Here is a 15,326-nt window from a genome sequence, read left to right on the forward strand (position 1 = left end):
GAAAACCACAGGAAATTGTTTACCATTTTTGTTATCTTGGCGTCCATCATCTCTAACGATGTGTTACTGGATAAAGATAACAACAGGATAGCCTAAGCAATGGGCACCATGTCACGATTACAGATAAAGAGTGTGGGACAATACCTTGCTTACTACCAATACCTAAGCTCTAGTCTACTGGATCTTGATAATAAGCTCTCTGCTATACGGTGGTGTAACATGGTCAACCTACTCTTGGCTGGAAAAAAAGCTGAATATCTTTCACCTCCCATGTGGCGGATTATTAAAATAAGGTGGCAATATAAAATAACCTATCAGAAGGTGCTGCAGAGGGCCAGCACATCCGCGCTGTTATTAGCAGCAGACGCCTTTGCTGGTTTGGTCATGTTCAGATTGCCACAAGGTCGATTTCCACAAGACATTCTGTATGGTATGTAATAGAAAGCAGCTGAACCGCTGGTTGCCCACTTTTAAGGTATACGGATGTATGCAAGCGCAACATGAAGCTCTTGAAAGTTGACACTGGTAACAGTTTGGAAAAAGTGGCACTGGATAGATCTACTGGAGGAGGAAGCATACAGTAAGAGTTATACACACCAGAAGTAGAAAGAAGGGCGAAAGGGCAACAGCACCTGGTGATTACAGATGCCCAACCTATGACCGCAGCTGTGTATCAAGTATTTTCAATTTTTAGTCACGTGAGAAGTTACAAGCGAAACGGGCAATCTTCCGTAACGTAATATATATATACACACACACACACACATATATCACCACAGAGAAATATAAAGCCGAAGATAACAATCTGGTGTCAATACATTTGTAATTAAAAACATTATATCAGAAGACTGTTTTAGGTCAGCAACAGATGCAGGGGCATTGATTTACATGAAATATGACTCTTTATTGTATTAGAATTTGAATTCTCGTAGGCAAGTTTATTTTTAGATACAATTCTAAAGGGAATGTACTCTTCAGATTAAGTTCATCAATAAATAATAAGCTATATAGTTCAGACACATGAACTTTAGCTCACACGCACATTCACAGACCTATTCACACACACACACACACACACAAGGTAAATCAATTAAAAAAAAAATGGCTAGTAGATATAAGATCTCGCCCAGAGTTATCGTTATTGCAGCCCTATTTATGTCGTACTAACGGACAAAGTGTGTATTGGGGGGGGGGATTCGGTGAAAGCCTGGGGTGTAGCTTTGATGTGAGGTGGAGGGGGATGTCGTCTGGGAACTGTTTTTATGAGCTGAGAAATGCCGACACTTTAAATTTGTGTTTAATGTCCTGTCACGAGAGACAATGGGTGCGTTCAGGTGATTCACTGCTTTTAAAAACAAATCAATGTGTGTTCATAGGTGTGGCTGGACGGAGAAGGGAGTGGAGGGTATCATTTCAGAGGCGGAGCCTAAGTTCGGCCTAAACTCTAACGATTAACATTTTTTTTTTAAACAAGGACTTTGTGAGGTAGCTACAGCATACAAACTGAAGTTCCATTCCCAAAATATAGGACACACCCACAAACACTTTTGTAAAAAAACAAGTTTAACCCAGCAAGGTGAAAATCAAAGTAAGACAAGAAAAGACAAGTCAGCAATGTCGAGGTCAAAGAAAAAGAAAAAATCATTTCATTATATTATTAATAAATATTCAATGGAATTAGAGTGACGAGGCTTTTATGACCTAATGACACTATCAGGTGTGTACAAGTGTCTACAATTGCGCTCGTGAAAAACACGGAACAAATGAAATAATAAAGCGCTTTGTTGAGATGGAATGTAAGATTGCAGGGGGAAAAAGAACATTTTCAATTGACCTAGTTCATTCATGGTTCACAACTCTGCCATTTTGACGGAATTTTAGTTTACTCTCGAAATTCAAAGTAATTTTTTGTTGGAAGTGCATTTCTAGGCAGAGAAAAAGGAATGGCTTCGAGAGTTCACATTTCATTGGTTATACATCAAAACCATGGCGCTTGTTTATCTTCCGTTAAAAAAAACCAGCATATATAAAATAATTTTTTTATAACAAATGGAAAAAAACAAACCCAGATAGCTAGGAACCCACTAGATAGATTTGTGCAGTCTCCTGCATCTTTGTTGCTAAATCTTGCATTTTAAAGTGAAAAATGTATCAATGATTATATAATAAAAATTGTAAGAAAACATTTAAAATTGAAACAATGCAAGTATTTCCCAAATCCCCACAAGTTAGTAAATAGATAATAGCTTATGTCAATAAACAAATGTAATAAACAAACATCCATATGCAATCAAAATAAAATAGTTCTGATACTTCTAAATTCTCTAGCGTCATTTCTGGAGCTCAACTTTTCCACTGCTCTTCAGAGATACAATAAGGAATACAGTGCCATGGCATACAGTTGACATGAGATCATAAATTAAAAGCAATATACTGAAAACATTTTATTAAAGCACGTAGGCACATATTTTGTGTCAGGAGCCAAACAAAGTCAAGCTCAAATCTTGGACGCACACATCTAATGGCATAGATCATATGTCACTTTTTGACCAAGAATTTTGTTTTGTTTTTTTTTTATTACATTTTCGAGAAGCTTTTAGAATGTTACAGTAACTTCCATTGAGAAAAAAAAGTGTCAAAAACTTAACACGTAATAGCGTTCCACCCAAGACACACAAACTTTAGACACTGGCCAACGTGACAGTTTATTTCCTGTTCATTTTTAACATGCTATCGAAATCGATAGTGAAAACACAAAAGTCGTGACAAATTCTGGGAATTCGCACTTCATCTAAAAGACAATGCACTTATGAGTATAAATGAAACACATTTCCTATAGTTTCGATATAAAAGAAGGAGCCATAAATGCTGTGCAATTATTTTAGTATTCATAGCTTTAGAAGAACTCGTGAAATAATAATATGGCTGACATCTCAATATCACTTCTAATTATTACTAGATTGAATCTAGTCATAATTTGATTGTGGAATGATCAGTGTTTCCTCTGACGTTCATGGTCTCGTGGGGCAATTCAAACTTTTTTTTAGGTTTGTCCTTTTTAGCAGTAGTGAAGTCTACATTTAGATGACATCCAGATGTAGAAATCTGAAAATATTTGTCAGTGACATAGACCTAGTCCAGATTGTATATTTATAGGTCTGGACTCTCCGCCATTTTGTTTTGTGTAACATGATCTCCCCTGTGATTCCACGTGACCTTTGACCTTTCCAACTGTCGTAAGTTACGGGGGCGCTGTTTTACTTGGCTTAATCTTTTTGAGTCCCAATGGAGAACAGGGCTGACACAGTACTTCGCCACCGGACTTGGCCCCGGATGATTCCCTTAAGTTGGGTCCATGTTCATCCTGCCAAGTTGGGTCCATGCCCATCCTGCCAAGTTGGGTCCATGTTCATCCTGCCAAGTTGGGTCCATGTTCATCCTGCCAAGTTGGGTCCATGCTCATCCTGCCAAGTTGGGTCCATGTTCATCCTGCCAAGTTGGGTCCATGTTCATCCTGCCAAGTTGGGTCCATGTTCATCCTGCCAAGTTGGGTCCATGTTCATCCTGCCAAGTTGGGTCCATGTTCATCCTGCCAAGTTGGGTCCATGTTCATCCTGCCAAGTTGGGTCCATGCCTATCCTGCCATCTTTGCTTCTTCGTCTACAGATCTCTCCTTGTTAGATTCGGTCTTCAAGCCTTCCTCTTCTCATGTAGGTTCCAGTCTAGAGTCTTGATAGTCTAGAGCCTGTCTTGCTAGTCTAGAGCCTGTCTTGCTAGTCTAGAGCCTGTCTTGATAGTCTAGAGCCTGTCTTGATAGTCTAGAGCCTGTCTTGATAGTCTAGAGCCTGTCTTGATAGTCTAGAGGCTGTCTTGCTAGTCTGGAGCCTGTCTTGCTAGTCTAGAGCCTGTCTTGCTAGTCTAGAGTCTGTCTTGCTAGTCTGGAGCCTGTCTTGCTAGTCTAGAGCCTGTCTTGCTAGTCTAGAGCCTGTCTTGATAGTCTAGAGCCTGTCTTGCTAGTCTAGAGCCTGTCTTGCTAGTCTAGAGTCTGTCTTGCTAGTCTGGAGCCTGTCTTGCTAGTCTAGAGCCTGTCTTGCTAGTCTAGAGTCTGTCTTGCTCTAGTCTAGAGCCTGTCTTGCAAGTCTAGAGCCTGTCTTGCTAGTCTAGAGCCTGTCTTGCTAGTCTAGAGCCTGTCTTGCTAGTCTAGAGCCTGTCTTGCAAGTCTAGAGCCTGTCTTGCTAGTCTAGAGCCTGTCTTGCTAGTCTAGAGCCTATCTTGCTAGTCTAGAGCCTGTCTAGCTATGCTGCCTGCTGTTCTTCGCATTGTGTGCCCAACTCACTCGTCTCATCTCTGCCCGTGGTCCCTTATGGGGGCATAGGCCACCAACCAGCTTCTTCCAGGCGTCTCGGTTCTGGGCGTGTCTCTCCAACTGTCCCCGCGTCTTGCCCATCTGCTTGGCATCTGCTCCCAAATCGCGGCGCCATGTATTCCTGGGCCGTCTTCTCTTCCTCTTTCCTTTTGGGTTTCCTTGTTATGTTGGATGCAGGCTTGCGAAGGGTGTGACCAATCCATCTCTAGCGTGTCTGAAGGATATCTACTTCACTACCTGGCCACATATGATCTATCCAGTAGGTAAAATAAATGCACTTTTATGATTTAAAAACAAAGAACTAAAAAATGTTCCTTCATATAGCATTGTGATCCAACTAAGTGTGAGGGCTTAAGAGGTTCAAATCCTTCTCTTCCAGAAGTATTGAACGAAAACCACACGTGTATGTTACTGTACTGTGACTTCCCATCAGGAACTGTTCATGAACAAATGGCTGGCTGCAGAAACTAGAAGATCGAACGATTAATACACAACACAGGCCTGTACTATTCTGTTTTTTTGTTCAGCATTAGTATAACAACCAATCCATAATTGTACAAGGGCCATAACTATGTCTAGAGTCTATAGACATGGGCAGAAATATTGCATTATTATCAGTATATTATGTTAACGAAAAAAACACATTTAATGTTGCAAGCTTGTCTTCACACACATACACGTATTTTAAAACACATATACCAAAATAAACCTACACGTTTGTGTGTGTGTGTGAGTAAAATGTCCTCCATTCATTAATTTATAAGTCTCCTTCACCCAAATAGAAAATAGATTTCAACAGGTGAAACACACAGTTAATAACCTACTAATCACCAATCGAAATGTGCACCACAAATGTCGAAATAAAATCTTCTCGCTAATTCTAGTCAACCAGAAACCAAATACACATCTTCTCCGTGGAATCTAAACAATAAACATTTCTGTCGCCTTTACTTTCATAGGCTTAACATAAATCACAAATAGTGAGGTGATAAATCAAATAAATTATGCGCTACACATCAGCATCAACAAATCGACATTTCCGAGGCTATCAATCAGACTATATTTAAAATAGAAACAACCAGAACAAGACTCACGTTGACGTCATGTCAAATGTTGGAAGTCATTAGACCACTCTTCATTTCTTAAAGTATTTCGTGTGGAAAAGCTGGAATCCATCAAAACTATTACATTATAATTGACGAGGCGATCACACACAGTGCTCCAGCCAACCTACTAAATCTATCCCCAGCCAACCTACTCAATGTAGCTTCAGCCAACCTACTATATCTATCCCCAGCCAACCTACTCAATGTAGCTTCAGCCAACCTACTAAATCTATCCCCAGCCAACCTACTCAATGTAGCTTCAGCCAACCTACTATATCTATCCCCAGCCAACCTACTCAATGTAGCTTCAGCCAACCTACTAAATCTATCCCCAGCCAACCTACTATATATATCCCCAGCCAACCTACTAAATCTATCCCCAGCCAACCTACTATATATATCGCCAGCCAACCTTCTAAATCTATCCCCAGCCAACCTACTATATATATCCCCAGCCAACCTTCTAAATCTATCCCCAGCCAACCTACTATATCTATCCCCAGCCAACCTACTATATCTATCCCCAGCCAACCTACTATATCTATCCCCAGCCAACCTACTATATCTATCCCCAGCCAACCTACTATATATATATCGCCAGTCAACCTTCTAAGTCTATCTTTACTCAACCTACTAAATCTATCCCCAGCCAACCTACTATATCTATCGCCAGACTAAATCTAGCTTCAGCCAACCTATTAAATCTATCCCCAGCCAACCTACTATATCTATCGCCAGCCAACCTACTAAATCTATCACCAGCCAACCTACTAAATCTATCTCCAGTCAACCTACTATATCTATCGCCAGACCAAATCTAGCTAACTAAATCGTTAACCGTAGGCCACAGAAACGGATGATCCTATAGATCACTAAATCTGAAAGGGAAAAATCTGATGTGATTGTTTGCTTCTCTAGTAGATTGAAGTCATGGCAATCTGTTTGGTTCAATCAAACATGGAATCATTCTCACTGACCTATAGGCATAGTCCACATTCATAATTATCATAATCATAAGGCGAATGTCTTCCAAGCCGAAAAACAAAATGCAATATCTTAAGTGGCTGCCAATACATAATTATAAATCAGAGACAGACAGACAGACAGACAGACAGAGCCAGAAGGATAGTAAACACTTTGAAAGAAATTGAGCAAGCTATTTTCTAAAGACTGTATCGCTGAAGCTAAGGAAAAAGATATTTTATTATTTAAGCCGTGCTGTATTTAATTATTTGCTCAACAAATCTAAGAATTTCCCCTTTTCCTAACACCAGTTTAACAAATCAACATAAATACAATAAATAACACTGGTAATCCAAAACTGTATACATTTACATGAGTGTTCTGGCAGAATTTTTAACGACCACTGCAATCATTAACATAAGCCGTGTCATCACAGGAATGTTATCTTGTTACAAATCCACCAGACGCATCCTTTCAATGCCATATTCTGCTAAAAATGACGTCTTTTTTATCCGCTTCCACATCCATCAGATGGTGATAAACCTGGTAGCTTTTGCTCTGTAAATAGTTCGATAGCTGTGAGTATTTATCCGCCGGATAGTCCAGCCTGAGCACTACATTGATAACTCCGATTGTGTAATTAGTCCAATCAATGGACTGAATGAGTTCATACTCTTGATCTGGCAGATTCACTACTAGAAGATCGAAGCTTGGCCTATTCACTAGTCGAAATAAGTCTTTAGGACGAATGTCAGAGGCAGAGAAAGAGACATTCTGAAATAAAAGTAAGGAAAAAAAGTTTAAGTAATACACAAAAAACATTGCGATGGGGAGAGAGGGAAAAATCATTAAGAGAGAGAGAAAAAAAAGGGAAATAGAGATACAGAGATAAATATATATATAAAGAGAGAGATTGAGAGAGAAAGAGAGATTGAGAGAGAGAGAGAGGTGAAAGAAATGAAAGATGTTAACGAACGATTTTTTAGTCCAAATTTTTTTTTATATTTTGAATTGTCTTTGATGATTGCAAAATGTCTATTTTAATATTCAAACGCTAAATCTCAAACCATGAAGAGCAAGATAAGTATAACACTAGATATTATAGTTGCAGTCAGTACAATAGTTGTGACTCAGCTAATAACTTACAGCGAAGTCAATACAAATCATGTCAACTCGACTGATTAACAGTGCAGAGCGATCACATTCCTCTATCACTTAGTCTGTTAAACCGTTGGGTCACCACGCACGATCTGTCTGCCTCTTCTTTAACCTGGCACTATTAGAAGGTCTTTGCGAGCTTTGAAGACCTTGCTATATGGCTATAAAGTTTCAGCTTGCGTTTTTTTGGCAGTAGTTAGCGGGGCCTGTTAAACCGTTGGGTCACGTTAACTGAAGGAAGGTCTTTGCGAGCTTTGAGGACCTTGTGATATGGCCATAAAGTTTCAGTTTGCGCTTTTGATGGTAGTTAGCGGGGCCTGTTTCTGTCTTCATGTGTGATGCGGTCTAATGTAGGCGATATCATAGAATCTTTAAAAGCAGTCAATTCCATTGCAGGACAATTCACTTCATTAAAACATAACAAATTCGATAAGTAGAAATGGCTACAAAGTAAGCCTCGAATGTAAAGCTTTTATTCTTTTAATACGTGCAAGCTTTAGCAGTTTTTCTAAATTAGCTAATAGCCAACACGTACCCGTCTATTGTTGTTGGTGCATAAGGCCTACAAGTGTTTTCAATGTATTGGTCTCTACAATGCAACTAGCAGTTAAGTCTGACAGGTAAAAAATTGATTGCCATATTGATTTTGCGCTCATTTCTTTTGACTAGAAATCCTATCCAACAAAAGGAAGTAACTACCAGCTTGTTTCATCTAGTAAGGCTTACCTCCCCTTTAACAAAACGTAGCCACAGAGTTATGCATAAATAAAATGTTTCTGAATTTAACACGAAACAATTCACAAAGTAAACTTTGCAGTAAAGAGTCCTAGAGTCAATTTATCATTTACTTGGGATGAGAATGATCTTTAAGAGTCAAAAAGTAAAAAAAAAAATATTGTGTGTGGAAATGAGTAGATGTGTGTATGGTATTATAGCACCAATGTTTATTAAAAGCAAAATTTTTGAACGCGTTTTCTTTATTGCCCTGATTGTAAGTTTATGGAGTGGTTTTGTTATGCTGGTGTAACGTTTGTTGAGATTCTTCTGTGTTCCCCTGTTTAGGGTGAGTATCTAAGGCATGACTGCATTTCGCAGTTGTTTCGATGCCATAGTATACTAGACCTTTTTAGTTTGTCTTTACTTTTGTCTTGACAGGGAGTTAGTATGGGATTCGAAGTCTACACTAGATACTTATCATACTAGAGTCGAGTCAGCAGTGTGTTGTGTTGTGATTGTGAACATAATTGTGCTACGTAGTGGGACAGCAAGGTGGAGAGATGATTATTGAAGTAATATAACAATTATGTTGTAAAACGTGTAACTACAAGGATATTACTTCATCAATTTGTCATCATAAAGTCTATTCATCTCATTAAACATTTATATTGTTAATATCTTGTTGACTGTTTATTGCAGGCACGAAGGTGCCTGTTGAATGTCAGGGGCCAGGGCAAATGAGCTAAGGCTTTAACACAACCCTGACAGATGTGTGTATATGTGTGGAGATGAGTAGATGTGTGTATGTGTGTGGAGATGGGTAGATGTGTGTATGTGTTTGGAGATGGGTAGATGTGTGTATGTGTGTGGAGATGGGTAGATGTGTGTATGTGTGTGGAGATGGGTAGATGTGTGTATGTGTGTGGAGATGGGTAGATGTGTGTATGTGTGTGGAGATGGGTAGATGTATATATGTGTGTGGAGATGGGTAGATGTGTGTATGTGTGTAGAGATGGGTAGATGTGTTTAAATGAGAAAATGTGTGTAGATGTGAAGGTATACGTAGATGAGTAAGTGTGTGTTTGTGTATGTAGGTATGAGTAATGTGTAGGTGTAGACCTATACAGTTGTAGATGTGTATAAAGTAAACAAGTCTAAAGATGTACGTATATAAAAGTTGTAGATGTGTATAAAGTAAACAAGTCTAAAGATGTACGTATATAAAAGTTGTAGATGTGTATAAAGTAAACAAGTCTAAAGATGTACGTATATAAAAGTTGTAGATGTGTATAAAGTAAACAAGTCTAAAGATGTACGTATATAAAAGTTGTAGATGTGTATAAAGTAAACAAGTCTAAAGATGTACGTATATAAAAGTTGTAGATGTGTATAAAGTAAACAAGTCTAAAGATGTACGCCTATAAAGTTGTAGATGTGTATAAAGTTAACAAGGCTAAAGATGTACGTATATAAAAGATGTTAAAGTGTTTAGATCTTTTTTTATTCCCCTTTGCATTTGTGTCCACTGGATGACCCTGACAGTTGTACCAGACAGGAGAACGACCAAGCCAAAAAGATAATAGAATATAATAATAATAATGAGTCTCGTGATCTGAAAAGATTTTGGTTATTGGGAAAGTGTGTATGTGTGTGCGAGAGAGAGAGCGAAAGAGAGAGAGAACGAAAGAAGGGGGTACTTGTACAACATTCTAACTTAATCTATTTGAAAATCTGGATCCAGTGGTCAAGATAGATAAATGTTTGGGGTTATGTGGGGTACGAGAGATATCAGTGACATGAAGTTTCTATGTCAACATCTAAGCCGAAGCATGGCAGGTGGAACCAAAAACAAAAACTGTCCAGAACTGTAGCACAAAACAAAAACTGTCCAGAACTGTGGCACAAAACAAAAACTGTCCAGAACTGTCGCACAAAACAAAAACTGTCCAGAACTGTCGCACAAAACAAAATATGAACAAAGTGGAGAAGAGTTTAATTTGATCAACAAAATGATGGACTAGAAACTTCACTGTTCATTTTTGTAGACTCAAAAAAACAAAAGATTTACTGCTGCAGGGGTAAACGACTGCATAGAAAATACGAAAAACATGCAGATATGTAACCCTGCCGGACCAAGTAAAACAAAGAACGTTTGGGCCACGAGGCCTTCATCCGCTACAAAACAAAACAAAAAATAATAAACAATTAACACAAAATAGTCTTAAGTTAACTTATCTGTATTTTTGTGTGTAGCACTAGTTATTGGGTGATAGATTGTAAACAAACATTTCCCATGGAGAGGAAGATAGGGCAAAAACAAAGGTGTGTGTGGGGGGGGGGAGGGAGAATACAATGTTTCTGATCTAAACAATTTGAACACGTTAATCAATCCATGATAAACATTCTATTGATGTGTTCTTCTGAGAAAACATAAGCACTTTAACCACAACTTAAATGTGATGCGTGACGAAAGAAACTTCCAGGAGATTGAAACATTAGATTAAATCTGATTGGTACGCAGCACATGCCCCCACCCCTCCCTTCCAGACAAAGTAGGCATACCCCTCCTCACAGAAAGAGAAATTGCTAACTTCACAAAGAATATGCAGGGTTCTTCCCCCTTGCGTTCTTGTGACAGTAAGTATGAGAAAGTACATTTCTAGATATTGTAATAGATTTTAAACGCACGTTTTGAAATGTAAGTTCAATGAAGTGAAAATCTGAGTTTTAATTCTCTCCACGCATTACCTATTTCCTACTAGGATTAATAAAACAGTCTTGATTCTCAGAATTAATTTTAGAAAACATTGTTTAATGCCTTTGAAGGACATCCAATTTATATTCCCGACACGGCTTTTGTCCGCATGATATGTGGCAAAATATGGGGGTCTCAACTGGGTCTGCTTATTCAAGTGAAATATTGGACTCATCCTATATATTCGTATTTGAAACAAGGAGCTACAGAATAAAGGCTACCGAAAGAAAAGTTTTAAAAGTTGTTTTTATTTTATCAAGGGATATTTAAAACAAATCTTCACGCTTTGATTTTACTGCTTCAGTTAGGGTTAACTCAGTCACTTGGAGCACGAGATAGGCAAGCATATAAGAAATGTTGCCATGGCCAATGAATTTTGGAAGATGAATGCAGAATTAGAGAGGAGGATTCTTTCCACGAAGTTGAGATGCTATACAATGAACCAAGGTACTACCTACAAAGACCGCACCACTAATGAGAATATTCGAAACAGGGTCACAATGGCAATAGAGGAACACGAAGACCTGCTGACCTCTATTAAAAAAACTCAAGCTAAGACTTTACTGATGTCCTCGGTACCAGGAAAAAAAAAAGAAGAGGCAGACAGAGAAAGCGACGAGAAGACAAGATAAAAGAATGGACGGGTCTGCCATTGATAGAGATTCTAGTCAAGGAAATAGAATGAATTGTGAAAGACGGTCGACGGATCATGTGTGGAACTTTAACGGTCCAACAGACTAAACAATAGGTGATTAATTAATAGGATAATTTTTTGATTGATTCATGTGTTGTCATCGATAATGAATAATTTTGCATAATTACATCTTCATCCGAGCACTGAAGGTGGGAGACAAATCGTGTAAAAGAATCCCCCCAGACAGACGAAGAGAGTTAATCTAAGCTTTGTCAAACTAGTTCTTCCTTACATAAATGCAGCATATTATGGTAGGAGGAAGACACGACAAGGCTTTACGTTGTATTTTTGCCCGAGGCAAATGCAAAGACATCGCCATCACATAATAACACGTTTAAGATACTCAATCGGTGATCTGCAATCTACGGCCCACGGGCCACATCCTGCCCATAGTAGTCAATAAGCCTCTGAAGTTCAGTTCCATTGGGCGATTTTTTTTTTAGAAGATGCGACCATGACACATGTATTTGGCCCCAAGGCCGAAAAAAATGGTTGGGGACCACTGCAATAAATCGAAAGAGGCTTTGATCTCAAATCCATTAAGAGTCACTAGACCTTGAACTCAATATCACTGAATGAAAGTCTTAGTACTGTCGAGTCGATTCTTTGTCGAGTTCGTGACAGTGTAACGTTCGCACTGTTTCTGTAAATAGATCAAGACTTGTTGATGTTATTTACACATGAACTATAAACGATAAGGCTTGGGAACTGACTTAAAAAAAAACAAGAGTCACGACGTTGTGCCCCAGCGACATTGAGAAATTGTTACCCCCCCTCTCTTAGTTAGTTGAACTGTTGGGGCACCACACAAACGATCTTCTATGATGATATTTGTAAAGTCTGTGAAAGGAAAATACTTCGTCTTTTGTCTAGAACTCGAAATCTAATTCTATCGTGACTCCCCAACTCTCGCCTTTTCCTGTTTAAACATTAAAAAAAAACTACTTTGGTTCTAAATTAATGTCCAATACATTGCCCTGTCCTACATCTACTAGCAAGGTACCCTGATGTCTACTTGTACTAGCAAGGTACCCTGATGTCTACTTGTACTAGCAAGGTACCCTGATGTCTACTTGTACTAGCAAGGTACCCTGATGTCTACTTGTACTAGCAAGGTACCCTGATATCTACTTGTACTAGCAAGGTACCCTGGTGTCTACTTGTACTAGCAAGGTACCCTGATGTCTACTTGTACTAGCAAGGTACCCTGATATCTACTTGTACTAGCAAGGTACCCTGATGTCTACTTGTACTAGCAAGGTACCCTGATGTCTACTTGTACTAGCAAGGTACCCTGGTGTCTACTTGTACTAGCAAGGTACCCTGATGTCTACTTGTACTAGCAAGGTACCCTGATGTCTACTTGTACTAGCAAGGTACCCTGATGTCTACTTGTACTAGCAAGGTACCCTGATGTCTACTTGTACTAGCAAGGTACCCTGATATCTACTTGTACTAGCAAGGTACCCTGATGTCTACTTGTACTAGCAAGGTACCCTGATGTCTACTTGTACTAGCAAGGTACCCTGATGTCTACTTGTACTAGCAATGTAGGCCTTCCCTGACACCGGATGGATAGTATGCTCTTTACAACACGGCCATTGGGGAGGTCTCATATAAAACCATTATGTTACTAAACAGTCTGTAGTGGCTGTATAAATAAATTTGTTGCTGATAAATTCTCTCTTTTTTTTTTTCGATATGAGTTCAATATTTTCTTCTCCAATTTTAAAATTTGTACAAAAAAGTCAAAGTTGAAGAACGAACTTGTGACAGATATTTCAAATAACTTTTTTTTATAGGCCAAGAAATAACATTAAAATATTTTTTTTAAACTAGGCAAAGCTGTTAATGAAATCTTCCCTCTTCCTAAAAGTTTCGTTCTTTTCGTAGCATCATTACCATGCTCTTCTGCTTAGCTTTTTAATTACTAGAAAACGTTAGAAAGTTGACTAACAAGATAATTTAAATGATAATAGTATAGTCTACAAATTATACAAAAATATACCTTATACAATTATTGTACTACTATTCTATGTTTATGACTCGGAGACTCCTCAAAACAAATAAGCCTAATCTTTACGATTTTAAATGAGGCATAGATTGGAGAATCCTAGCAATGTAATTGAGATCCTACAGAAGGATCCTAGGTATCACGTTTAAAGACCGCATCACAAACGAAGAGATTAGAGACAGGGTTACTACAGCGATTGGACCCCATGATGACCTGCTAACTATGTTAAATAGCGCAGACTAAGACTCTTTGGCCACAATACAAGGTCTTCATGGCTCGCAAAGCCTTTCCTTCAGGGAACAGTACCAGGAAAAAAGAAGAAGAGACAGACAGAGACAGCGATGGGAAGACAACATAAAAGAATGGACGGTCCTGCCATTGAAAGAGATTCTATTTAGGGCAAAAGACAGACGAATGGAGAATGATAATCAATGGGCCTAGTGTCCAACAGACTTAAGGGATAGGTGAAGGTGAAGAACAGATTGATGGAACAAAAAAACTTTTACAAATTTTACAAATATTACGTTTAAATATAGAGAGACGTCACACGAATAACATTAATTAATAAACAAATGACGTCATGAATTTTAATCCGCTTCAACTGCACAAGAAAATCTCCAATAAGAAGTTATGAGTTTCTTACCGTTGAGTCGAGGCGCAGGTTAAGATTCCACAAGATGGCTCTCCTGTTCTTGGCGATCAAGATGTCTGCTTTCTCCTCAGACTTCTCCACCAGAACTCCATCCCAAGACCTCTCCCTCTCAAAGAACAGACTCACTGAATCAGTTTCACCATCTCCGGCACCAATCTCTACAAAGAAACCATCCTTCTGATTAGAGGGAAAAAACAAACAAAGTTAATATAATGATCTCAACTCTGTCTTATCTTATCTTATCTTATCTTCGGTCTTATAATAAAAAAGAAGGATTTTCAAACAGTTCATTGATTTTTATCAAATCTTATAAATTACAGACGTCACTTTAAAAAAAAGAAAATGATTATGTCCTAAGCGTGTCCCTAGGCCAATCTAGTCATGCATGTTGACCTTAAACTCTGCCAAGTCAATGGTTTTCCTGGATGACTCAGGCAACCCATTCCATACTCTAATATCACTAGGGAAAAAGGAGCATTAGTACAAATTTGTCCTAACATATGGAACTGGGAATGTGCCTTTATCTTTGTGTCTTTTACATAGACTCTAGCATTATTTTAGATTAATTTGTTTCACAAAATCTAAATCTAAATCTTGAAAATAACTGACTACCTTTATAAAGTAATATCAAAACACATAAAAAATGAGCAAAAATAAGTCTACATTCTACACTAAACAACTCTATATTTGTCACACTTAAATCAAATAACACACAAAATCCTATCAAATTACAAAGGAAAAAAACAACAAAAAAAAAAAGACGACTAAATTAATGCACACTCAGAAACAAAATTCTAATTTATAATAATGTAGGCTGAATTCGTAATCACCCCCCCCCCCCAAAAAAAAAAGTTAAATCAATTTATTTTCAGAAAATGCCGAAATTCAGATTCTAAGATTG

The 15,326-nt window shown here is 38.3% G+C and overlaps 1 protein-coding gene across 12 annotated transcripts in view; it reads right to left on the bottom strand.

Moving 5' to 3' along the window:
- Positions 1-804: 804 nt before the first annotated feature.
- The window catches only part of LOC106075121 (uncharacterized), a 46,712-nt gene continuing 32,190 nt past the window's right edge, over positions 805-15,326 (bottom strand). For 10 of the 12 annotated variants that reach the window (XR_008774984.1, XM_056012052.1, XM_056012057.1 and 7 more), the window contains 2 exons: positions 14,417-14,602; positions 805-7,209 (listed from right to left, as the gene is read on the bottom strand). Coding sequence is in view for 9 of the 12 variants with exons in the window: in XM_056012052.1 (XP_055868027.1) it covers positions 6,910-7,209; positions 14,417-14,602 (486 nt within the window). In the remaining 3 variants the exon portion in view is untranslated. The remainder of the gene's footprint in view (positions 7,210-14,416; positions 14,603-15,326) is intronic. The other 2 variants (XR_008774983.1, XR_008774982.1) reach the window with 2 other exon arrangements.

The sequence above is a fragment of the Biomphalaria glabrata genome, chromosome 15 (genome assembly GCF_947242115.1).
Source record: "Biomphalaria glabrata chromosome 15, xgBioGlab47.1, whole genome shotgun sequence".
NCBI lineage: Eukaryota > Metazoa > Mollusca > Gastropoda > Planorbidae > Biomphalaria > Biomphalaria glabrata.